The sequence below is a fragment of the Microplitis demolitor genome, chromosome 8 (genome assembly GCF_026212275.2).
Source record: "Microplitis demolitor isolate Queensland-Clemson2020A chromosome 8, iyMicDemo2.1a, whole genome shotgun sequence".
Taxonomy (NCBI): Eukaryota; Metazoa; Arthropoda; class Insecta; order Hymenoptera; family Braconidae; genus Microplitis; species Microplitis demolitor.
The window spans coordinates 17,867,955-17,895,386 of NC_068552.1; the positions used below are offsets into that span (position 1 = coordinate 17,867,955).

At 31.8% G+C, this 27,432-nt stretch overlaps 1 protein-coding gene across 4 annotated transcripts; it reads left to right on the forward strand.

The window, feature by feature from the left end:
* Positions 1-68: 68 nt before the first annotated feature.
* LOC103578339 (sodium channel protein para) lies at positions 69-27,394 on the forward strand. Of its 4 annotated transcripts, XM_053741066.1 has the most exons (32): positions 69-157; positions 5,249-5,325; positions 6,161-6,591; positions 6,672-6,846; positions 9,807-9,962; positions 10,461-10,666; positions 11,141-11,269; positions 12,861-12,952; positions 13,183-13,395; positions 13,517-13,577; positions 13,847-14,156; positions 14,311-14,589; positions 15,979-16,407; positions 16,506-16,599; positions 16,714-16,782; positions 17,250-17,500; positions 17,582-17,755; positions 17,831-18,181; positions 18,281-18,515; positions 19,427-19,561; positions 19,671-19,803; positions 19,877-19,995; positions 20,063-20,334; positions 20,413-20,586; positions 21,038-21,160; positions 22,263-22,385; positions 24,103-24,225; positions 24,446-24,640; positions 24,734-24,979; positions 25,072-25,342; positions 26,220-26,524; positions 26,608-27,394. In XM_053741066.1, the coding sequence occupies exons 4-32, from the start codon at positions 6,703-6,705 to the stop codon at positions 27,391-27,393; spliced, it is 6,198 nt and encodes a 2,065-aa protein (XP_053597041.1). In that variant the 5' UTR covers positions 69-157; positions 5,249-5,325; positions 6,161-6,591; positions 6,672-6,702; the 3' UTR covers position 27,394. The 4 variants fall into 4 exon arrangements, with proteins under 4 accessions (XP_053597041.1, XP_053597042.1, XP_053597039.1 ...); XM_053741067.1 differs by lacking the exon at positions 22,263-22,385 and having other exon boundaries at positions 18,281-18,485; XM_053741064.1 differs by lacking the exon at positions 21,038-21,160 and having other exon boundaries at positions 18,281-18,485.
* The last annotated feature ends 38 nt before the right edge of the window (positions 27,395-27,432 follow it).

Sequence of the window (27,432 nt, forward strand, 5' to 3'; positions counted from 1 at the left end):
CCAAAACATCAGTGCCTATTCTCCTCTGTATCGCTTATTTCCTGCATTAAACCTCAACTGTATATATATACATACATTATATACCTATATACATATATAGATACATATAAGTATATATATTTATTTATATATGTATGAAAAAAGTGACACCCGTTGTGTAAGTACTCTTTCTCTATCTCTATCTCTGTCAGTATTTCTCTTTACGTTGCGTTACGTTGCAGTATTACGTTATTTTATTTTTATATATATTGTTACAATTTTATATATTTTTTTTACACTCCTAAAGTAATGGCGCAACCTTTTGACCTTCCTGCACGAGTCTACCGTCGAATCGCTGGTCAATACGACAATACGGTTTACAAGACGCGTATTGATCACGACACGCGTATGAGAATGAAGTTAAATATATGGAAAAATATATTAAATAATAGTAATAAATAAATAAAAATACAAAGTTATGAATAGAGGCGGTCTGACGGTAGAAAATATAATAAATATGCTAAACTGTAAAGTAGGAAAATGTAACTACTTATGGCTATTTACAGTAACTATTACAATCCAGGCTATACTCGACACTTTTTGCCACAGACTTATGACTTAAAGTGCCTCGTTATATTATTTATTTATTCGATATGTTAAATTTACGCTGCCCTAACAGATTGTAATAGACATTGTGAATCATTTATTATTATGTTACATCGTGAAAAGTCTTGCGGGCAAGTGACTAGAGGCCAATCGATGTAAAAATACGTCAATTATTTTGCCCTATTGAACCTATCAGCTGATTAAACCTTATATATATACATACATACATACATATATATATATATACATCCGCTTCTCAGTAGTAGTCAAATTAAAGCTATCAACAAATAATAATAATAATCATTAAAGAAATGAGCTCAACAAAGGATAAAAACATGGGCAAGTAGTTTGAAAGTAGTACGAGTACACATAGCGCCAGCCGGTGAAAGGAGTGCAAGTTGAGTGCAAGCGTACTTAGATCTGGTCATTGAACGAGAGTGCGGCTACTGCGCCATCCGCATCTATCATCGTTTGATCTTTTAAACTAATATCATCTTACTTTTGCCAGGGTTTTTGCCTCTCCACCTCATCTCCATATCCATATCATTACTATACCTCTTGCTCTATATATATATATATATATATATATATATATATATATACATGCGGCTCTTAATCTGTCTCACAATTCACGTCCGATAGACGGTAGGGTTTTACGTGGGCGCTGATTAAAGGACTGTCTCATATCGCACATACGCTTCCACTCGACTCGGGTGAACTTTCAATGAGCTTGACTACTTGGTTACTTGGTTACTTGCTAACTTGCTACCCTCTAGCTTTAATACCTCAGCGGGAAGAAATGCCAAGAGTCTATTAGAACGGATGATTGGCTTCGACAGAGGCCAAGGCTGCGCGCGCTTTGTCAAGCATGCCACGGTTATAATATTATAGATATATACATATATATATGTACATATACATATATATATATATACATACCTCAGCAGAAGGATGACACTAAACAATGTGCCGTGTGTGCATACATGCTCACGATACATGTACATGTATATTGATATATTTATGCATGTATGTATAAATATGTTGATATATATGTAGCCAGTGAAAATCGCCGAGAGAATTGTCACGAGAGCGTGTGTATGTACTCTTGGGGGCTTGGTAACGAGAATACACGCTTCTCGAGCTATCGAGCTTATTGATTTCATCCCTGGCCCGATGTTTCTGTCATATTTTTTATTCTTTATTTATTTATTTACCCGTCTATTTATGAATTTTACTTTTATTATTATTGCGGCTATTATTTTTATATTATTTATTAAATTAATTATTTATTCATTTTTAAAAACAAGTTACATGCTCGGCACAACATATCAAATACGTAAACAACTCACGACAAGCTTATAATAATTATCATTATCCTTATTGCTGTTGTTATTATTGTTTTAATGTATCACTGTCGTGATTGTGAAACCGTAATTCCAGTGAATCGTTAAAAAGTCAATTAGAGAGACCCAGCATTGTGTGTATGTTTTATGTATTTTTTTTTTTTATTTATTCTTTTTTTTTTTTGTTTTGAATGTACAGTGGCAACAAGAGTGGAGTAACGAAGCAATAGCAGGTCAGTAGGCCGCGCGCAGACCCTCAGTCGCGTAATTCTTGTGAAGTGTATGTATATATGTTGTGTGTTTAATGCATATAGAGGGCAGAGTCACGCGCATGACCCCGCGCTATGGGATCGGGGCCGGCATCAGCCAGCGTGTTTTCAGCCTAGACTACTCTATACTCTATACTCTGCCAAGTAAACTCTTGGCTCTGTTGTGTAACCCCACTTATACTGTACCATTTTATTGTTTCACTCTACTTGTCATTGTGTGATACCTCAGCTCACCTCTACATTTGAATTCCCGCCAATGTCATGCCGCGGCACCCCATACTGACACCATTATTTTTTAATGCTATGGTCACCTGTCACACGATTTATTTATGAGTAATTAATTGTCTTCACTAAAGCTGACTCTTAAGGCTAGATATTTTGTTCAATTAGATGTCAATTAAGTTTTTCGATGACTAGAATAGTAATTATTATTATTATTATTATTATTATTATTATTATTATTACAACGACAAGTATGAAGAATAGTTACAAGTTTCTTTGAATCAGAGAGTCAGGTAAACGTTAATGCGGTGCGGGTGGCATTATGACGCTATTGGTGGAAGGGTAAAGAGGGGATTGGGTGGTTGAAATGGCCATGCGGATAGAGGTAGTAACTGGGTCAAACCGGTATTTATATTTCGCTTGTATTGAGAACAGCAAATAATGTTTCTATTAAATCGAGTGATAACTATCGCCGCTGTAACGTTTAATCCCTCATATAAATATACATAGGCACACAAAAAGTGTCAAATTAAATAAATAATTGTTTAAAAAATACTGAAAGTAATATCAGGAAGTAGTAGACTTGGGGTGGTCTATTGAGGCGAGCGATCGGTTGTTCGTAACTGATAATGACGGACTATTGAGCGATGGGTGACAAGGTTCGGTTGGTTCTATTGAAGACGAGCCGAGTTATTTGGTTTGAGAGGATCGATAGGTAGGTCTCTGATGTATACCGAGTCTTAGCTCCTCTGGATGGGATTTAATGCAAGTTAAAAAAGTCAAACGACGGAAGGAACGGAGAGCAAGCAACTGCACTCTGTTCCGCAGCCCCAGGCGACACGGTGATGCATTTTCCTTTTCGTCTCTCCTCAGATCTCAACTGTACTCGGCTCAGGGTTTCCGCCACTGGATAGGGCAGAATAAAGCACTGGATGTGTGTAGTATAGATGATACAAGACCAAGTCAGAGGGTGTAGTAGTAAAGAGAGCAGAGTAGTCAGACAGACGAGGAGCCAGCGGTTGAAGTGCGGTATAAGCGCCGGCGCCATTTCAAATTCTTTACCCCTTTCCCATCGACCAGATGAATCTTTTATTTTGGTTTAAATATTTCCCGTAGCCTTGCACAGTTGCCCTCTCAAATCACTCGCTATTTTTATACTTTTTAATTTCTTTCTTTGTTTTTTACTTCTATCGATTGTTTAAACTTTTTTTACACAGATTTATTTCAAAAAAATGTTACAATTTCTTTTTTTAACTGTTCCAAGTTTTGCATACCGTATTTATGTGTCATATATTTTACTATAATAATAATTTAAAAAATGAAAATTGATACATCAATAGACATGAGCTAACAAGTAACAAATTGATTTTGACTAATTAACAGTTATTATAGCAAATGTATCACTATTATTTATTCAATTGGATTATAAATTCTGAGAAAGTGGCTATTGTATGTCAGTACCATTTACAAGGTTCATGTTGTCATGACAACATTTTTCTGCAACGTCCGCGCGTCCTAATTCATGACGTCACGTTAGTGGCATCGCCGTTCACCGCGTTACCACCCTCTACCGCGTCCTCCCATTCTCTCTCTTTCTCTCTTTCTCGCTAATACATTTCTGTACCTAGTATCCTCTTTCTCGTCCCAACCCCCTTTCCTGTACACTTGGCGACGCTGCCGTCGCGATAAATACGCTAAGATGGCGCGCTACGTTTCTATCCACTTCCGCCAATGCGTCTCAAATCTAATTCCTCCGTATCAACAACAAACTTTAAATATACAATTCCTATCATCATACATTTACATACAAAATTTATAAAAATACAAATATCATATCCGATGCATTTCATTTTTTTTTTTTTTATCATATTAAATATTGATCTGACAGCCAGCAATTTAACTGATAACTTTACGAAATTATTTATTTTATTTTGTTTTCTTTTTCTTATCGTAATCAAATTGCCGAAAATAATTTGATTGACTGAATAAGGTAAAAAAAAAAAAAAAAAAAAAACAAAAAATAAAAAAAAACCATAAGAGACAGAGTCTGGTCACTGCAGATAATGAATTTTTTATTATATTAAATGAGTGAGAGGGTATTTAGATTGTCAGATAGTGATGGTTATCATTAGATAATAGGGTGTTACAAGTAATAGGGAAATAGGTAAATAAATAAAAGGTAAAAAAATATCGAAATGTGAGGGTGGAATCGGCTGACTGCTCGGCGTGCCACGATCGATATTGTTGCAAACGGAACACACCAGCAGGCTATGGAATTGCACCGACTCTCGTTCGCTACCACCGTCGGGCAGTCTGACTCGTGAAGGACTGTAGCTACTTGGGCACTGACTGTAACGTGTTCACCTACTTTCCATTGACACGCGATCACCTAATCGCTTTACTATATGCCATATATACCACCAGTTATACTATACGCTACTCTATTCTGCTGCCACACTACGGCTAAATGCTATTTTTTTATAATATTTTATTACAACATACAGTAGTACAGCAGTTTAAGTTTACCGACAATGTGAATCTATATCCGTAACTTCTTATTCAACGTCCGCTTTAATTCACGTAAATTGGCGACTGATACCTGCATACAAACTTGCCTAGTCTACTGTATGTATATTTGATCTTTCAACAATTCCCCAGATCATTTTATAATGTTTACATACTGTGTTTACGTTTCTCGGTGGGTTGGAACGGAAACTTTTATTAATGCCATTTTTTTATTTCTTTGTTCTTTGCTTATTCATTTTTTAATTGCTAATGAGTACTAAATAGTTATTGAAGTTGTTTTTTTTTTGGTTGTTGTTTCGGCAGTGACGCGTAGCTTCAAAGTCCAGGCTATGATAATTCTAATAGCAGATTGAGCACACTCGTCGTCGCTTCATGTATATGTATGTATTTTTTTTTATTATTATTATTGTAATAATGTAGTTTCTAAAAGTAAAAAAAAATTAATGAAGAAATTTATCTATTTACTGAATGGAAAATTTATTATAAATAATTTATCGCTAAAATTGCCAATTAAAATTTTTTTTATAAATAGATTATCTTAAAGTTCAAGTGGTTATCTCAAATAAATATAAGATAACATTTATATTTTTATTTTTAAATAAAAGTAGTTTTAAAAAATATTAAGTCAATAATTTATTTAATATTTAAATTATTAACGATAAGCAATTGAATAAAAATATTTTTATCAATTGCGAAAAACAATGAGATAAAAGTCATACATGCAGATAAATTTTCAGTAAAAATTACCTAAAAAAATATAATACTGAGGACATGTAGTAAATATATAAATTTTTTTCATGCACATTGAAAAACAGTAAAAATTTAGTTACTGGCTAGATGTCCTCACAGTACTAAAATTTATGTGTAATTTTTACTCAAAAATTATCTGCAAATAAAATAAAAATAGTAAATTTATTATGATACTGAAGTTAGCCGACGTCTAATAATTTTTGATTTTTTTTTTAAATGAAATTATGAAAAGAAAAAAATATCAAAAAAATTGCACCTGTAGCTTTTTTAATTTTCTACATGCGCATATATTTAATTTTTTTTTTTGGTAATAAATTTGTTGAAAAAAAATATCAGAAATTTTGAACTGTCCGCCAACTTCAGGATTACAATTTATTAATAGATTTAAAAATGAGAATAAAGCAGGTTGTGATTAAAGGATTAAATGAAATGAATCGTAATATTGAGGATGATTGGATGTAATAGGTCGGACATGAAAAATCTTGGTTCACGTTGGACTGGCCCCAACATACCACGCACTGCCGCAGCGCGCTCACTACTGGTCGCCGCAATTTCACCTCTACCGAATAATAACAATACCGGGAGACGCAGGCATAACGTGAGGAGTGAAAATAATCAAACAAGACGACGGAGTATAATTATCGCAAGCGGCGAAAAAAAAGAAAGCGAGATAACGAGGAGTTACGTGGTGCAACAGCCGCATTTATCCGTCCGATCCTACAAAACTTCTTTGTACACTACTACAACCGCGCATTCAAAATTTAAGAAGCACTTACTTGTAGCCAACATTTCAATATCTCGCTTACAACTACACTACTCTCGCCATCGACAGTTTTATTCTTTTTCACCTCAAACACACAGCCGTCATTTAAGGAAGTGTTAGCACCTACCGTAAGGTAACGTTGGCTCGACTACCAGAGCTTTCACGACCATTGATTAGTTAATTTAATCAGTAATTATGCAAGTGTTGTTACAGGAAGGTGCCGTTGTCGTGCGCAGCGTAGACAATGTCCGAGTTTTCTGACTCTATATCAGAAGAACGAAGTTTGTTCCGTCCGTTCACGCGGGAATCTTTGGCTGCTATTGAAGCTCGAATTGCTGAAGAACTTGCCAAGCAGAAGGAGCTCGAAGCTAAGAGAGCACTAGGCGAGGTATGGAAAATTACAGTATTATATTCACATATTTTTTAAATAGTCTTATAATCATTAAGTCAGGCCGTGATAGTTTAGTTTCAATAAAAGTTAACTTACCTGAGTATTGTTTAATACGAAATTAACGACTCATTAAATTAAAAATTAAAATGATAGATATTAAAAAGAAACAACTAATAACTTGATAATAATAAAATATAAATCTACTTTATGGGAAAGCTTTAAAAAGTTTAACGCGCTCGCTGTATATTGAACAGGTGAAAGTGCTTTTTTTTTATTGCAACTCTGCCTTACGCATAAATATCCGGTGTTGTAAATTACAGTTTAATCAATCAATGTCTTGTTTATTTATACTTTTTTTTATTTATTCATTATTATTTAATGTAAAGTTTTAAAAAAAAGTAAATAATGATTTTATGTTTACAATGAAGCAAAGTAAAGAGCACGACTGTGTGTATATATCGGCCAATATTATCAGTACATATTTGTTTATTTAAATTGTCTTTTTATATTTAAATGTGACTGTTTATGTGTTCCGTAAATAAAAATTTATAAAATAATATTTTAAAAAAGTTACCGCGTTTAAATTTTTAAATATTGCTACAAAAGTGTTAGGTGTGTGCTTGACTGTAATATTAGCAGTAGCGTCAGTGGGATTTAATTATTTCTCTCTCTCTCTATATATACATATATATTTAAATAAACTGTAAAGTCAATACTTATGTATACAGTTTTCTAAATGTACTATTTTCTTCTACTGGTTCACTACTACCACTACTGTTTTCTCTGTACTTTAATTCTCTCTTTGTTTCACTGTCTAAAAGCATACAGTATTATAAAAGTCGCGTGCGAAAGCTCGATGTATGCAATGTCATATTTATTATCATTATTATTACTATTATTATTATTGTTATTATTATAATATATATGCTGTGCCTGATTCTATCTCGTATCTTCTTGTTACACTTATAATCTTCTGCAATACCTTGCCCTATAATAACTAATTTAATTACTTAACTTAACTTGTCTACTTATTGATCCTGTAGACTAATTTTAAAATCGCATAAAAATTTTTAAAATAATAAACAGTAAATAAATTTATCACTAATGTATGCTATAGATTAAAAAATAATAATTTCAGTAATTTTTTTTTCCAAGTAATCAATAGAACTTTCGAGAGAGAATTCATTACACTGTAAAAAATCGGAAGTGATCATGGATTTTTTTAAAATCCGCATTAACTCCGACTCGGAGGAAATTTTACTCCGAATTAAATAAATATACAGTCATCCGGATTTAATCCGCGTTCACTCCGTAATTTATTTTTACAGTGTAAATTACATTATTATTTATAATTTTTTATATAAATTTTTTTTTATAAAACAATTTGTTTTATTATTATTTTTTTTTCATCTCTTCCTACTTTGTATGTCTGTATGTATGTAACTCTTTCCCTGTTGTGCAATTCCAGGGTGGTTATGGACGGAAGAAAAAGAAAAAAGAAGTAAGATGTTGCATCATGCCAAGTAATAACAAGCTAATCACACAATTTTCTCTCTCTATCTATTTATTTTTATTTATTTTATTTATTTATTTAAAAAAAAAAAAATTTATGAAAATTTAATTTCCATTTTTTTTTTTTTTAATTTATTTATTACTCAATCTCTCTTGTAAATCCACAGCATTTAGAGCCATAGATAAAAATATACATATATATAAATAAAATATGTATGTCTATATATGTATATGTGTATTAAAATGAAAGACTAGAGCTTGTTTTAAATAGAATATATATAGTTTGACACGCACACACAGACACACATACATTTTTAATCAATTTAAAACCACACTGGGGAACAATAAACGCTTTTGCTTCATTCAATATTTAAATTATCTCATAATATTTTTTTTAAATATTAAACTCAACTCCATAATTGTTCAACTCCTATTAAAGTAACGATTTGTATACATAATTATAATAATAAATAATTTTAAAAATATTATGGGATAAATGTTATGAGCAGTGTTAAATAAACCAAACGCTTTGAAAATGAATGTTAATTATTATAATTATGAATTATGATATGTTATGGTATAATTTTAATTAATAGAAAATGCTTATTAATTAATAGATTAGACAACAAATAAACATACGGTTATTATACAAGTAGCAAAAAAAAATAAATAAATAAATAATTGACCTGCTATAATGAGTCACCAATTAACAAACAACCAATCCAATATTACGATTACACATTTATTTTGATGGTTTTAATGATTAGATTGCCTGCACGCGCAATACTATTATCACGAACTAATACGTTAGTCCTAAAAAAATCTATATATTTATTTATCAATTATATATTAACACACTTTATTGTAAATGAATTACATGATTATTTCACGGCTGAATAAACAATAGTTAATAGGCTAGAATGTGTAGGTATATAAATAAATTAGTATATAGAGTTTAATGTTTATATATAATATACATATGTATATATTTATATATAAATAAATGTCTTTTTTTTTACAGTACACATCGCTTGTTACTGTACACATGTTTATTTAAATAATCACTATTTTATTTCCTAGGATTTATACCAATGAAAATCCACAATTCCAGATGACGAAATATAAATATGAAAAAAAAAAAAAAAAAAAAAAAAAAAAGCACAATGTTGTATATTAAATTTCAGGATAAAATACAAATATGGAGTAACTGAAAGCATGTGAAATTGTTATTCTATATTTGTAAAACAATATTTTCTTTCCATTATTAAAAAAATTAAAAAAATGAACCATTGGTATATTTAAATTGAAATAATATAAAAATATGTAAATAAAAATTAAATGACAGATTATTAATGACATGATTAATAATTTACTCAATTAGATTTTAGCGTAACAGATAAGGGGTGAGGGTTTTTAAAATAAACTAACAAGTAATTATTTCGCAGACCCGTTATGACGACGAAGACGAAGATGAGGGTCCACAGCCTGATCCGATGTTCGAACAAGGGGCGCCCATTCCAGTCCGATTGCACAACGAATTTCCCCCCGAGCTGGCCTCGACGCCTCTTGAAGATATCGACAGCTTTTACCACAATCAGCGGGTAAATTATTAAAACTCATTACTCGTTACTTATATTTTTATTATCTCTCGATATTCAACTTACGATCGATGATGATCATAATCATAATTATTAAAAGTCTCATTATTAAAGACCGTCTATTTAATAATTGATAATTGACAGTTCAATGATGCCGCGACATACATCATTAATTTAACACAATCAATTGAGTTTATTTAATGATAAATATAATTTATAATTTTATAAATAGAAATATGTAAATGCATTAAAATGTATACTTAGTTTTAAAGTTTTTAAATTTTTTTATCGATATATAAATATTTAATTTTATGTACTTATAACTTGTATTGATGTATAAGTCGCCTTGATCTACTATAAGTCCTAATGTTTTTTTAATAGCACTTACATATTTGAATAAGAATAAAAAATATTTAGTTTGAATTGTTTAAATGTTGATTTGAATGTATGGAGCAATTTTTAATGAAACAAATAATTTATTTAAAAATAATGACATTTCAGACGTTCGTGGTTATCAGCAAAGGAAAGGATATATTCAGATTCTCGGCGACGAATGCGCTGTGGATCCTCGACCCGTTTAATCCAATACGACGGGTGGCCATATATATTTTGGTCCACCCACTCTTTTCCTTGTTCATCATCACAACTATTTTGGTTAACTGCATACTCATGATTATGCCCACAACGCCCACCATCGAGTCCACTGAGTACGTATTTTCTCATAATCACCCCCACCCCACGGTGCACCTCCCATATAAATTTTTAAAAAAATTAATTAAAAAATACACACACTCGATAAACAAAACTAAATAACAAAAATAATAATCGCTAGCAAAAATAGTATCATAGCATTAATTTTATTAAAAATATCTTTTAAATGTCTAAAGTAATCTAGGATTTTTTTTTCAAATGCTAAAATTTTTTATAGATTTATTAGACTCGATCTTTAAATAAACAAAAATAAATATCGGTAAGTTTGTAAGTGAAAAAAATTAGAACGATAGTATAGATTATTTTAAAAAATATATTTATATATATTATATATGTGTTAGATAGTTTTTTGATGTGACTGTTGATTAAAGTGAATAAATTAGTATATTATTTTATATTTTAAATAAATATTTTAATTATGTAACAAGTAATAATTGTGTAATTTTGAGCGTTAAAATTTATGTTTTCAGAGTGATATTTACGGGAATCTACACATTTGAATCCGCCGTTAAGGTGATGGCGAGGGGTTTCATTCTGCAGCCTTTTACCTATCTTAGAGATGCATGGAATTGGCTCGACTTCGTAGTTATAGCTTTAGCGTGAGTAGTTAAACAATTCATTGATTTATTGATTTATTATTTGTAAAAAAAAATACATCACACATATATATATGTACATATAAACTAATTTATTATACTGTAAAAAAATTTCGGAGTATATACGGAATTAATTCGGAGTGGATTTTTTTTTCTAAAAGAAAATATTTTTTTAACTTTAAAATTTCAAATTGGAGTAAAGTAATAGACCCAGTACTCGATCAGAGAACTAAATCTTTTAGTGTAAATACGTATGGAAATAAAATCTATATGACTCCGAAATAATTTCGTCGAAAACAAAACTGCGTATGAGTAATTTTTTTGAATTTCCGGAAGTCTGAGTATAGAGTGAATTTGGATAAAAATAAAAAATAATATTCACTCTGAATTAACTTCCGATTTTTTACAGTATAAATAAATGTATATAAATATTGATATCTATATTACATATATATGTGTTTATATAAAGCAATGAATTAAAAGAAAAAAAGCATTTATTACACAATAACCATCTTCATGAGTTATGTAATTAATTAATGTATTTATTGTTAATTATATTCCCCGGTCGTAACGGATTTGTTTTTTAATTATAGTTTATTGACTAACAGACTTGGTGGCGACTAGTATCACTCGTTATATTAATTACGGGTGATTTAAACGCTGGACATATATACATATCATACTTAATAATATATGACAGAGTATTTAAAGTTTAAATACCAGTAACAATAATACTAAATTTATTATAAAAGTATTTAAGAATTATTTTTATCCTCTAGCTAGTATTCAATCGATGCAATCTTACAATCGCGACATCGATATATTATAATAATTAGGTATCAACAGGATTATACATATAGAATATAAATATAAATGGAGCTTATATTTTATTACCTCATAGACAAGTAGTTGTCCTATTAAGCTGATGGTAGGTTTTCAAAATTCACTACGACACACACTGATTAAAAATTTTAAATTAAAGATAAAAATATAAATTTTTAAAATAATTATTAAATATTCACACGACAAAGTCATACATATAAACAACACATATTATCGAATTAATAAACGAGTAGTGAACAAATTAAATAAAAACATTTACATTTTTAAAATAAATTAGTTAATTAGTGAAATTTAGTTTATTATTCATCGTAAATAATATTTATTAATTAGTTATCTATAGAGAGCGATAAAATAATTTATTGTGTAGTATAGTCTATACATATATATTACATATATATTTATTATTATTATTATAATTATTATTATTACGTTACGTTAATTGTTGATAGAATAATTGTTATTAATAAATTAAGAACTAGGAAGTTTTAATTACATAATTATATATATCTATATTTATAAAATATCATGCATGGAATATATACATATATAATTATGGTAATTTTGTAATAATTTTATTAATGAATCGCGGTAGATATTAAGTAGATAATTAGTTTGTAATTTAATTCAATTAATGATTTATTCATTTAAACATCTTATTTATTATTATTATTATTATTATTATTTTTTTTTTATTGTTTAAATTGTTTATTTTGTATCACTGTAATGTATGTGACGTTCGGGTGTATTGCAGTTATGTGACGATGGGCATAGATCTAGGCAACCTTGCCGCTCTCAGGACATTTCGAGTCCTCCGAGCCTTGAAGACTGTCGCTATTGTACCAGGTATGCTTAGAGAGTATTGATCAGAGTAGTAAACCAGAGATTAATACATTAGAATTGCTATTTAGTATCGATGAGTCGTGCTTGTTATCCACATTACCATTATTATTATGTGATAATTTTAATTTTCATAAATAAATGTCACATAAAAAAATAAATTCCGACATAAAGAATACTCATAAATATATTTACTTATTTATTTATTTACTTAATGTTGTGTACTTTGTATGTAGGTCTGAAAACCATTGTCGGCGCTGTGATAGAGTCAGTTAAAAATTTGCGCGATGTGATAATCTTAACGATGTTCTCCCTTTCCGTCTTTGCGTTAATGGGCCTTCAGATTTACATGGGGGTCCTAACGCAAAAATGTATTAAAAACTTTCCGAATGATGGCTCTTGGGGAAATCTTACTGATGAAAATTGGGAAAAATTTGTTAGTAATAAAAGTAAGTTTATCTGAAGTCCAATTTTACGGTACATTCACTTATATATATATTTATTATCACACATATGATTACGGTGTGATGATAATTGTCTCTGAATAAATTTGTGATAATTTTATTTTAGCCAATTGGTATGTCGATGACAACGGTAATATGCCTTTATGTGGTAATTCATCGGGTGCTGGGTAAATATTTTTTTTTTTTATTATTATTACACTGTAAAAAATTTTTGGACTCGGTCTAGTGTAAATGATTCGGTGTAAAAATATTTGGTAGGAAAATTATACCAAATGTCGTATTCAAATTACGCGGATATATAATTTACACCGAAGATTTTTTACACTACATGGCCGTGTAAAGTTTTCGGGCCATTTATACAAAAATTTTTTACTGTTTATATAAAAATAATAAAATAATTTTCAAAGTAAATAATTGAATTATAATTAAAATATAGGATGTGTGAACCGGGTTATACGTGTTTACAAGGTTACGGTAGCAATCCAAATTATGGATACACGAGTTTTGATACATTTGGATGGGCATTGTTGTCGGCATTTCGTTTGATGACCCAAGATTATTGGGAGAACTTGTATCAACTGGTGCTGAGATCGGCTGGTCCGTGGCACATGCTCTTCTTCATCGTTATCATATTTCTTGGATCGTTCTATCTTGTGAATTTGATCCTCGCCATTGTAGCGATGTCATACGACGAGCTGCAGAAGAAAGCTGAGGAAGAGGAAGCTGCCGAGGAGGAGGCGATAAGGGTAAAATTAATGTTTGCAATTAACTCGCCGTGTTGTATAGAATATTAATATTACACTGTCATATATATATATATATATATATATATATATATATATATATTGTGTATTATATATACAATGTATAGATAATAATTGGATGTAAAATTTAAAACAGGAAGCTGAAGAAGCGGCCTTGGCCAAAGAACAAAAGATAGCGGCTCATGCGGCAGCCAGAGAAGCTGCCGCTGCGGCCGCGGCTGCTGAATCAATCGTTAAATCGCCCTCAGACTTCTCTTGCCACAGTTATGAATTATTTGTTGGCCAAGAGAAGGGAAATGACGACAACAACAAAGAGCGCATGAGCATTAGATCTGTCGAATCTGTTAGCGAGTATCGGGTCAGACAAATCAACAACAATCACAACGCTGCTAATAAAGTTCGAAAAGTCAGCGCTGTAAGTATACTTTGAAAATTAATTATAAAAATAAATATAACAATTATTTATTTTTAAATTTTTATTTGTCCGGTAATTATTTCTTTGAAATTAATTACCGGTGATTAATTATCAATAAAATTATTATACATTTTGAATTAATTATTTGATAGTATAATAATTATTAGTAATTGTGGCTGCTTTTGGTGCATACAGAGAATGCATATTGTCAAGTAATAATTAACACCGATATTATTTTTATTTAATACAAACTAATATAGTTTTTTTTTTACTTCACTATTAAAATTACTGACCGAAGTATTAAATATAATATTTTGTAACTCTAAAAACTCATAACTTGTGAAAACATATTTGTTTAACACAATTTTATAAACAAACAAACAACCAAATTGTCTATGAAATAAATTTACTTTTTTATTTTATTTCATTGGCATGATATATAAATTTAGCAGACGTATATAAATATATATATGCATGATATATATAACTTAAATTGGTGCATGCGCTAAATTAGATAATAAAAATAAAATAAATAAACACGACAATATAATTCATTACACCAACAAACAAACAAGTCTTCCAGCGGACCGAAAATTTACACAAATTTTTTTTTAACAAAAAATATCTAAAAGAATTTTAATAAAATATCCATAATGATATTAAAATATATGATGAACTATTTGTAGTAAAAAAAAGGGTAAAAAAAAATTCAGATATCTCACAAATAACGAGTACGTGCATGCAAACGGTGCCATTAATTTGCATAAACGATTATTATAGATTCAAGTATAGCAGAAAAAATTTTATGACTTTACATTTGTACCTTATCAACAGTAAACTTCAATCCACGTAATACATATTATAAAATAATAATAACTTTTTTTTACGTTATATAATTATTACATGTGCTTTTGCAAGAGTAAGTGATGCCTACATATTATTATACGTTGGTGTAAAGTTAGTAGCGTAAAAAAATAAAATCAGCCCATATATTCGGTAGGAGATACCTTTTCTTGTCTTTTTTTTTTTTTTTTCTAAAGGTCTCTCGCGCCCCTAATGGCCAGTTTACTTGTGCTTACCGGGAAAATCTGAGGAAGGTACGTGTACGTGAAGGGATGACGGTCGCAACCGTACGTACTTAAATTGTAATAGGATAAAAAAAATAAATAAATCTACAACATCTGTCTCTGACTATATATTTGTCTGTATTACGAAATATCACGCAAATACATCAGTCATTATTAAAGAAAACAATAAAAAAATCCTGGGTCCTTTTGTACATTGACGTGAATATTGAAAAAAATTAAGTCTCGTCACTGATAATTATTAATTAATTTTTGTTAATTAATTGTGCGATAGGACTTGCAGTAATGGATGAAATTTTTTCAGGCAAGCCTTAGTTTACCCGGGTCGCCGTTTAATCTCCGAAGAGGAAGCAGAGGAAGCCATCAGTTCACGATTCGCAATGGCCGAGGCAGATTCGTCGGACCACCGGGTGGTGACAGAAAGCCGCTGGTACTTTCGACGTATCTGGATGCCCAAGAACATCTGCCTTACGCGGACGACTCGAATGCCGTGACTCCGATGTCCGAGGAGAATGGCACGATCGTCGTCCCGGTTTACTACGCGAGTTTGGGCTCGCGACACTCGTCTTACACCTCCCACACCTCGAGATTATCTTATACGTCCCATGGTGATCTGCTGGGCGGTATCGCCAATGCCGGTAAACCCATGACCAAGGAAAGCAGACTGAGAAGTAGATCTGCTAGACAACCGTCAACCAATGGGCATCCAGAGCAAATGCAAAAATTACATCATGTTAGTATTCTAAATAAATTTAAATTCATCTACAAAATAATTAAATTTTAGTGAAATAAAGGGGATTAATTTCCTTTGATGGATGTTTTCTGATACAGGATGTGGACATGGAAGATCCACTGGGTAAAAATAAGCAACAAGACAACCCATTCATCGAGCCTTCTCAGCAGAATGCTGTTGTTGATATGAAAGGTCAGAAGTTAAACTTATATTTAGACGCAGACGTACCTGTACAACACTATTGTTGTCTTGAGTATAACTTTCTATGCTAAACTTTGTATATTTTGTTTTATTTGTGTGCTGCAGACGTTATGGTTCTGAATGACATTATTGAGCAAGCCGCTGGGCGGCAGAGTACATCATCAGAACAAGGAGGTAATTTTTATTATTTTTTTTTCTTTACTCCAGTGCGTCACTTGCTCACTGCACGTAGACGCTGTTGTATTTTAGTATGACAGTAAATTGATGAGTGCGTTATTTATAACAGACAATAGATAAATTTACAAGCGTTGTAACGTTTTGTATATTTTTTACGTTCACGTTCGTGAGTTAAGTATTGATCAGTACAAATGTCCAGGAACGTGATGAGTTGTCACGTTTGTTGATGAGTTGCTTTAATTAATAGTTGTTTTATTTTGGGGAAATAGAATTCTCATATTGATTTAATGGATCAATTTCTCTTAATTAGTATTTTTGTTGCATGATATTGCTCAAGAATTATTTTAAATAAAATAATTTAAAATTTAAAGAAAATTATTTCCTCAAAATAATTTTATGTTTTATATAAACACATTGGTAATATCAAAAAAAAAATATAGTTTCTGTTTATTATTTTTCAACAGACGACGACGAAGAAGGACCAACAATAAAAGAAAAAATACTGTCAGCAGTAATTAGGGCGATTGATTTTTTGTGTGTATGGGATTGCTGCTGGGCATGGTTAAAATTCCAAGAGTGGGTTGCGCTCATAGTATTCGATCCATTTGTCGAACTTTTTATTACTCTCTGCATTGTAGTCAACACCTTATTTATGGCCCTCGACCATCACGATATGGACAAAGACATGGAGCGGGTATTAAAATCTGGCAACTACGTAAGTAAATTATTATCCAGTTGATACTCAGTAAATTTTAACTGAAATATAATATAACAATATATGTAAATATAATTGCAGTTTTTTACGGCGACATTTGGTATCGAAGCTGGACTCAAATTAATAGCAATGAGCCCGAAATTTTATTTTCAAGAAGGCTGGAATATTTTCGACTTTATTATCGTAGCGCTGTCACTTCTCGAGTTGGGTCTCGAGGGTGTCCAAGGTCTTTCAGTATTACGTTCGTTTAGATTGGTAAGAAAATTTCGACATAAACCATCTTGTGATTTGACTTTCAATGATAATAATAAATTTTTTGTATGTTAACAGTTGCGAGTGTTCAAATTAGCTAAATCGTGGCCGACTTTAAACTTGTTGATATCGATTATGGGAAGAACAGTAGGAGCCTTGGGTAACTTAACGTTCGTGCTGTGCATTATAATATTCATATTTGCCGTGATGGGTATGCAGCTGTTTGGAAAAAATTACACCGATAAAGTTGATCTTTTTCCCGACGGTACTCTGCCAAGATGGAATTTTACCGATTTCATGCACTCATTTATGATTGTGTTCCGTGTGCTGTGTGGAGAATGGATCGAATCGATGTGGGACTGCATGCTGGTCGGTGATGTCTCGTGCATACCATTCTTCCTGGCTACTGTTGTAATCGGTAACTTGGTCGTACGTATCATCCAATTTACCTGCCGATAATGACTGAGTCATATTATATCGTATAAACTTTAAGTTAACGCTTTTAAAACTGTGTCATTAATCCAAAAGGTTCTCAATCTCTTCTTGGCGTTGCTCTTGTCAAACTTCGGTTCGTCAAATCTGTCAGCGCCGACGGCCGACAACGACACCAACAAAATAGCCGAGGCAATTGACCGGATAGCAAGATTTATAAACTGGATCAAGCGAAGCTGTTCAAATCTCGTTAAGATGTTGAGAGCCAAACTCACCAACCAGATATCCGATCAGGCGCCAGGTGAGGGACCGTCCAACAGTTGGAAAGAAGGTTTATATCCAATCAGATCGCTTGCTGTGTGCGCTGTGTAGTTATTATCATCATTGTAATCGAGTTGGTCATTGGTCATTTATTTTTATTTAACTCCGTCGTGCCTATCAATCATCATTTTATTCAAATACCCATACCTATTATTTATCATTACTTCCATCACCTGATAATATATACAATTGACAATCATTGATAGTCGCTAAATGCTTTTCTTATTTGGATTTGAAGTGGATATGACCGATGTAACAAACATGTAGTCTATTCATCAACGATTTTTAACACCCACTTATCCCCCCTTCGATCACTTGTTTACTTTTGATAACGCGCTCATGAGGACACACTTAATCAGAATGTAGCCAATATGTCTAATTATTTTTTTTAATTATTATTATTATTATTATTACTACTATTAGTCACTTACTAGTCTCCTTTTTGGTTTTATTTAATATTTTTTCGGTTATATTGACTAATATATACTACTATTACGTGTACTAATTCACAATCACGCACGCTGTTTTGCACAAAAAAAGTCCCGCACTATATATTATAAATATAAATTCATTCGTGATCGAAAAATAAAGTCTTTGTTCACTCGACGTCATTAAAACATTTTCATTCTGATTAATTATGATACCAAATGAGTGTGCATGTGTTACAATAAAGAAAAAAAAATTTTATCGTTTTATTTGAGGAAGTCCAAAAATTTTAATAAAACAAATAACATTTTTTTTTATATACAAAAAACGATAAAATTTTTTTTCGTTAACATTTGAGGCGATCATAAAATGAAAAAAAATCAGTAACGGTGACACGGCTCGTGTAAAAAAATATTTAAACAGTTATCCGATATTATTTTTCGACCATGAAAATTGGTAACCCGGATGGGTTAGAGATCATGTGTAACTGCGCAGATGGAATTGACCGGGACGGAGATCGGGATCTTGCAGATGGAGAGCTGGACTGCTATCGGGACAAGAAAAGCGCCAAAGAGTTTAACAACCAGTTGGAAGTTGCCATCGGTGAAGGAATGGAATTTACCATCCATGGTAATTAATACTGTCATTAATAAATTTAAAAAACAAAAAAACAGAAATAAATTTATTTTTCAATGCAATTTATTTACTTGGTTGGATGCTTTTGCTTATTTTCTAAAAGGAGATCTGAGAAATAAATTGAGAAAGGAAAGGTTGAGCATGAACAATACAAAGGCTATCAGCAATTCCATTAATCACTACGACTGCCGGCTAGACCATGACTACATCCATCATCATGACGACGATACTATTAGGTAATTTAAATTTCTTTATTTATTTATTCATATAAATTATTTATTATCAATAATTAATTATCGGTTTACACAGTAACAAGTCATATGGAAGCCATAAAAACCGACCATTCAAAGACGAAAGCCATAAAGGAAGCATTGACTCGCTGGATGGTGAAGAGAAAAAAGACGCGAGCAAGGAAGACCTTGAAGAAGGTTTGAGTATAAAATTTATTTCAAATATTGAATTGAAGTAAAAACTTTTACAATGATGTTTCGGTAGATCTAGATGATGAAGAAGACGAAGATAAAGGCGAAGATGAAGGAGAAAATGGACATATAATACTAGCCGATGAAGACGTAATCGAAGCAGACTATCCAGCAGACTGTTGTCCTGACCATTGCTACAAAAAATTCCCCTTTTTGGCGGGTGATGACGACGCTCCGTTCTGGCAGGGCTGGGCCAACTTGCGACTAAAAACCTTTCAACTTATCGAAAACAAGTACTTCGAGACGGCTGTGATTACTATGATTTTACTTAGCAGTATGGCATTGGTAATTTTTTTTATAATAATCAAATTAAAAAAAAAAAATGAAGCAGAGTAAGATGTACTAAAAATAATTTTTACAAAGGCGCTTGAAGATGTTCATCTTCAACAGCGGCCGATTCTTCAAGATATTCTTTATTACATGGATCGTATCTTCACGGTCATCTTCTTTCTTGAAATGTTAATAAAGTGGTTGGCGTTAGGTTTTGCAAAATACTTCACAAATGCTTGGTGCTGGCTCGATTTTATCATTGTCATGGTAAGCAAAAAAATATTTTATATTTTTTATATAAATAACTTTACACAACAACAAAAATTTATCCCACCCATAATAGACGGCGATCAACATCGAAACCAGTACCGCAATCCAAACTTTATAATTATACTTTATAAATTTTTCCAGACTTCAATTCAATTCATTAATTTATCACTAAATCATAAATAGAAGATTTTTAAGTAATTAAAATTTATAAAAATAATATTTATAAATATTATTGATGATTTTAAAAATAAATTTAAAAATCTTCAATGCAGTAGTTAAAAATAATTTATAGCGGTTCGATAATCAATAATGAAGACTATTCTCTGAAGCAGCGCAATGACTGGATTTTATAAAAATAATGATAATAAACAAAGCTCAAGTATAGAGTGTAATATTATCGCAATAATGAATGTCTGTAGCTCGACTAATTATGAGTTGATTACACTAGCTATCGCTGATCAATTTGGGGGCGGTGTGGGCTGGAGCTGATGACATCCCAGCGTTCCGTTCAATGAGAACTTTGAGAGCTTTGAGGCCCTTGAGAGCAGTCTCCCGTTGGGAGGGCATGAGAGTAAGTGAAGGGCCTTGCGACGAAAAAATACGTTATTAAATTTATCTAACATGTATTATTATCATTATTAATATTGATTTACACGTTATCATTGAAAACGCCTTTACAATTTTTAAAATTACTCCTAAAGTGGTGGGTTAATGATGACGTTAAGTCACTATATAATAAAAAAAATCAAGTAACGTAAAACAGTAACGGCGATGTGCTTATTAGGGCGCGAAGATGCCCTGCCGTCTTGTCAAAATTTTCCTACTGTGTGTTATTTAATTATATGAATGTACAGAGTACATATTTGTTTAAATTATTAAATAACACAACTTGTATATGAAAAAAAAAAAAAAAAAAAAAATAAAAAAAAAATATATGTCGTACTAGCTATTGCCATGTACGCCTTTTGAAGATTTGAAGTGTGGATAAAATTTTTGGTGTGCAGAGTATGCTTTTTTGTGTATAAACTACCTTCTGTGTCTCTATCCAACAAAAAATGTATGCGAATTTTTTAACGTTTTTCTATCAGGCCTTCACAGAATTAACAGATGAAAAATTTTTTCTTTTTATTACGAGCCAAGGTTTTGTTTTTTTATTTTTTTTAAATAATTACCCGCAAGTTTATTGACAAATTTCGAATCAGATAGAAACCATGTCTCGTAATAAATAAAACGTATGAAAGAATTAATCTGTTTCAGGATGGAGCTGATTATTATTAATTATTATTTTAATTTAATATTAACTTTTTCTACTAATCGTTTACTGCTACATTGTTGTCTTCTGTATTTATCTACTGTATCTATATTTATATATTTGTATAAAACTAATGTCTCTTCATCGTCTTTTCGTCAACATCTGATCCGAGGGCTACATATATTTGTCGACAATAAAATAAATTATTATTATTATTATTGTTAAATTTTTATTATAATTTTGTAAACAATATTCTGCAAAAAAATGCTTGTTAACCAGGTCCGCAATTATCAGATGACTCGATTCATTTGAAAAAAATGTAACAAAAAAAAAACTGTTTCACTTTGTCCCTTTGTAGCTTTTTTAAAATTCTTTAAAAAAACTCTTGCTGCTACAATCGTATCTCGTTTCTCGCTCGCAGGTTTCGCTCATTAACTTCGTAGCGTCGCTCTGTGGCGCGGGCGGAATTCAAGCCTTCAAAACAATGCGGACCCTAAGGGCCCTAAGGCCACTCAGGGCGATGTCTAGAATGCAGGGGATGCGGGTATGTAGCCCACCGTCTCAGTCGACCTCGTCTTACTTACTAATTATTACTATTTATTATTAGTTATTACTGTCCTTATTATTATTATCGTTCATTATTTTTATTCACAAATTAATTGAATTTTTTTCATTAGTCACTAGATTTTTTAACTAGTACTTCATCGCGTTAATTGCATCACATTTTAAATTTTAATATTCAATTACATTCACTTGAACAATTTTTATAAATGTCATCACTTCATCTATTTATTATGTAACTGAAGTTTTGAACGTTCGTACTGACAATAAATAAATAGGGCACAGGTACCGTTTTTGGCCACTTTAGACCCAGTTTTGGACACCATAAATTTTAATAATAATTTTTTGTTAATTAACATAAAGTACGAAATGTCCAAAAACACGGAAAGAAGAATAGTAAAAAAATTAAATGTCTATCCAAAATTTATAAACTATAAGTCAATTTTTACAGTTTCTTCTGTAATCTATAAATTTTTAAATAAAAAACAGTTTAAAAACTATAAGTAACTGACATTATCAAATTTCATTCAACTAAAGTACATTAGAAACTGTAAAAGTTGGTATCTAATTGTAACTACTTTATTACAAGAAGTAGCTTCAATTATTCCAAACTATAATACTTGGTTTTTTATACTGCTCTTTTTTCCGTGGATGGTGAAGTGGCACAACTGATACTTCGACCCTAATTTTATTTTAAAAAATATTATTCAACATTTAGATCTTCAACTACATCTGCAACAGTAGTTAATGCTTTGCTAGAACACAATTACAGATAAATTATTTATTTTTAAATATTTTAAACAAACAGTTCAACAATTTTATAATAATGCTGTGCATTGTTAGTGATTACTTATTTTATATTAGATCTAGTTTATTAAGTTAAATTATATACACGTAAATAATTGATAAGGTCGCTGAGACATTGGGTTTGAAACATAATAGTCATGCCCATACCCCGACACTTTTATCCACTTATACTCATTTTTTATATCAATAAACAACTCTATTGCATGAAAATGCCTCAACATTATTATTATTATTTTAATTAAATGTAGGCAAGCATGTTCCGCTGATTGTATGTTTGCAAATACTGGAATTAACACAGACAATAGCAAGATATTTAATAAGGCATGAATATATTCATAATTGCATAAATTTATTTTTTTTTTGCAGCTTTGGCAATTAATTCTCATGTGCTTTAATGCTTCTTTGCTCTTGTCACGTCACTAATTCTAAAAGAGCATAATTTTATACGCTCTTTTGGCTTCAAAAATTTCCTTAAACCCAAAAGGGCGTAAAATTTTTTTTTTTATTACCAATCGTTTTGAGAACTTATTTTGAAGTTTAAAATTTTAAGCTTTTTTGAAATTAGTAACGCGATGTGTTCAATGAATTAATAATAATATAATTGTATTGCTATTTCGCTAACACGTAAAGAGTTTTTGAATCTAGTTATTAAATACACGATACGTTGCTTTAAAAAATTAAGCCGATTTAATAAAAACACAAACACATTAGAAATAAATGTAGACTTTTTATATCGAGCTTAGTCAAAATGAGAAATTGATTGTACAGATATATAATTATAGTAAATAGTATTTAATCTATTAACAAAAAACTATTATATTTGAACAATCAATTTGATTTATTTATTTTTTATTTTAAGGAATATAATTAAAATAATAATAATATCTATGTAGGTGGTGGTTAACGCGTTGGTCCAGGCTATCCCGTCCATCTTCAACGTATTGCTTGTATGTTTAATATTCTGGCTTATTTTCGCCATCATGGGAGTTCAATTATTCGCCGGAAAATACTTCAAAGTAAGTTATTGTTTTAATTAATTTTTAATACCTGCATTTAAACTACGAATTTAAATTCATGCTCAGCCAATTGAAACAAACCGATTTCAGACTAAGTCCGGAAATTAATATTTTAAGTTTCAATGCAGGCAGTTGCGAAAGATAAAGTCTGTCTTCCTTTAGCGCTCGTTATACAAAAATTATTTACAGAAATTATTGATATAAATATGATTTTTTTCAGTGTGTTGACATGAACAAGACTACATTAAGTCATGAAATAATACCAGATCGTAATGCCTGCAAAGCTGAAAATTATACATGGGAAAATTCGCCAATGAATTTCGATCACGTTGGAAAAGCTTACTTGTGTCTATTCCAAGTGGCCACTTTCAAAGGTTGGATTCAAATAATGAACGACGCCATCGACTCTCGAGAAGTAAATTTACATAACCATATACTTTTATCAATTCATCAAACATCAGTCATTACTTATCATAAATTAAACAATAAATCAACCCCGAAATTTCAGATTAACAAACAACCAATTCGTGAGACAAATATATACATGTATCTATACTTTGTATTCTTCATAATATTTGGATCATTTTTTACCCTCAACCTGTTTATCGGAGTTATCATTGACAACTTCAACGAGCAGAAGAAGAAAGCCGGTGGCTCGCTCGAGATGTTCATGACTGAGGATCAGAAGAAGTATTACAACGCGATGAAGAAAATGGGGAGTAAGAAACCACTGAAAGCCATTCCACGACCAAGGGTGAATTTATTTATTCCAACCGCTAGAATTTTTTACGAAACTGAGTAACCAATTGAATGATAAATTATTTTTTTTCTTCTTCTCGGTTGCAGTGGAGGCCACAAGCAATTGTGTTTGAAATAGTGACAGACAAAAAGTTCGATATGATAATTATGTTGTTCATCGGTCTGAACATGTTAACGATGACACTCGATCATTACCAACAGACTGCAACATTCAGCAATGTGCTTGATTACTTAAACATGATATTCATTGTGATATTCAGTAGCGAGTGTCTGATGAAGATTTTTGCTCTACGTTATCACTACTTCAAGGAGCCATGGAATCTCTTTGATTTTGTTGTTGTTATATTATCAATATTAGGTAATGTAACGTGATGATTACTTCAGTCGTATGACCCTACTGAAACGAAACCTTTGATGTTTAAACTGTGATCCTGTTTGCTTTCCAATGCACCTAAATTATTTAAGAAAAAAGAAAAGAATATCATGCTAATTATAAAAAAGACAATTTATAATTAATCTGGTTTATGGTTTTCCGCATGTTCATTTTATAATTTATATTTTTTACTGCACCACTAAAAAACACAACAAAAGTGAACAGGTGTAACCCAAATAAAAACGTTTCAATTGAGTCGCAACGACTGATGGTTGTCATTACGTTATGTAGCCTCACATTGACGTTGTATATATGATATATGTGCTTCAATGTTGTTATTATTACTCTCATTTCAATGCATCAATAAGCCTCTCTCTCTATCTCTGAAGACTTTCGTGTAATCTCATAGTCATTAAATATGATAAGCTTGTACTCCAAGCGTTTTCATAAATGACTTATGAGTATTTATAATAGAATGTATAGTAAGTATGTGTAGCATGCCGAGAACGGTAATTTCAAATTTTGTAATCAACCCATACACGTTGGGTAAGACATTTATTATGAACAATATTAATTAACATACTACATTTTTTTTTTCTGAGTACTCTAATGACAGAAATAATTTTTTTTGTAAACATAAAACAGTTAGTAAATTAATAGAAGTAAATTAAAGTGCACACGTTAGATAATTTAATAGAAATAGATACTATAGATTGAGAGAAGATAAGACATTTGAGAAAAAAAAACTAATAAGCCATAACTAGAGGCCCGCATGTTTTAGTTTTTGATGCATCGTGAAATAGACATGATCTTCAAGCATCGGTAGGGGTGTAAACTAATATGGTATTGACATACTTTTTAGGTTTGGTCCTGAGTGACATTATTGAGAAGTACTTCGTCTCACCTACGTTACTTCGAGTGGTGAGAGTCGCGAAAGTCGGACGAGTACTGCGTCTAGTAAAGGGTGCCAAGGGTATAAGAACGCTGTTGTTTGCCCTGGCCATGTCATTGCCGGCGCTCTTCAACATCTGTCTGCTGTTGTTCTTGGTGATGTTTATCTTCGCCATATTCGGCATGTCCTTCTTCATGCACGTGAAAGACAAGAGTGGCCTGGATGATGTCTACAACTTCAAGACTTTTGGACAATCAATGATTCTGCTGTTCCAGGTAGGTTATCAGCAATTTGGGTGATAAAGATCTTGGGGGTTCGAAAACCTAGCAAAGGATGATGGGTTTGGTGAAATTTTCAGATGTCAACGTCCGCGGGTTGGGACGGCGTGCTCGATGGTATAATAAACGAGGAGGACTGCCAGGAGCCTAACAATGAAATAGGATATCCTGGTAATTGTGGCTCGTCGACTATTGGAATTGCATACCTGCTATCGTACCTCGTCATCAGCTTCCTAATCGTCATCAACATGTACATCGCGGTGATATTAGAAAATTACTCACAAGCGACAGAAGATGTGCAGGAGGGATTGACCGATGATGACTACGATATGTACTATGAAATTTGGCAGCAATTCGACCCGGACGGTACGCAGTACATACGATATGACCAGCTCTCTGACTTCTTGGATGTACTGGAGCCCCCTTTGCAAATACATAAGCCGAATAAGTACAAGATCGTGTCGATGGATATTCCCATATGTAAGGGTGACCTTATGTTTTGCGTGGATATCCTCGATGCACTCACAAAAGACTTCTTCGCAAGAAAGGGTAATCCCATTGAAGAAACAGCAGAGCTGGGAGAAGTACAAGCCAGACCTGATGAGGTTGGCTATGAGCCGGTCTCGTCGACACTGTGGCGTCAGAGAGAGGAGTATTGCGCCAGGTTGATACAAAATGCCTGGCGCAAACACAAACAACAACGACTGGGAGGTCCCAGTGAGGAGAGCGACGACCCAGACATGGACCCGCGGGTAAGACAAACCGCGGTCCTCGTTGAGAGCGATGGATTCGTCACGAAAAATGGCCACCGTGTGGTCATCCACAGCCGATCCCCAAGTGTCACATCGCGAACAGCGGATGTCTGATTATCACTGCGGCAGCCGTCATTATCACTACCCCACCGT

Excerpts from the sequence above, each read along its gene's own strand:
- LOC103578339 (XM_053741066.1), top strand. The coding sequence starts at position 6,703 with ATGTCCGAGTTTTCTGACTCTATATCAGAAGAACGAAGTTTGTTCCGT. Across the intron at positions 17,501-17,581 it reads TATTAAAATCTGGCAACTAC|TTTTTTACGGCGACATTTGG; the intron begins GTAAGTAAATTA and ends ATATAATTGCAG. Across the intron at positions 24,641-24,733 it reads ACGCCATCGACTCTCGAGAA|ATTAACAAACAACCAATTCG; the intron begins GTAAATTTACAT and ends CCGAAATTTCAG.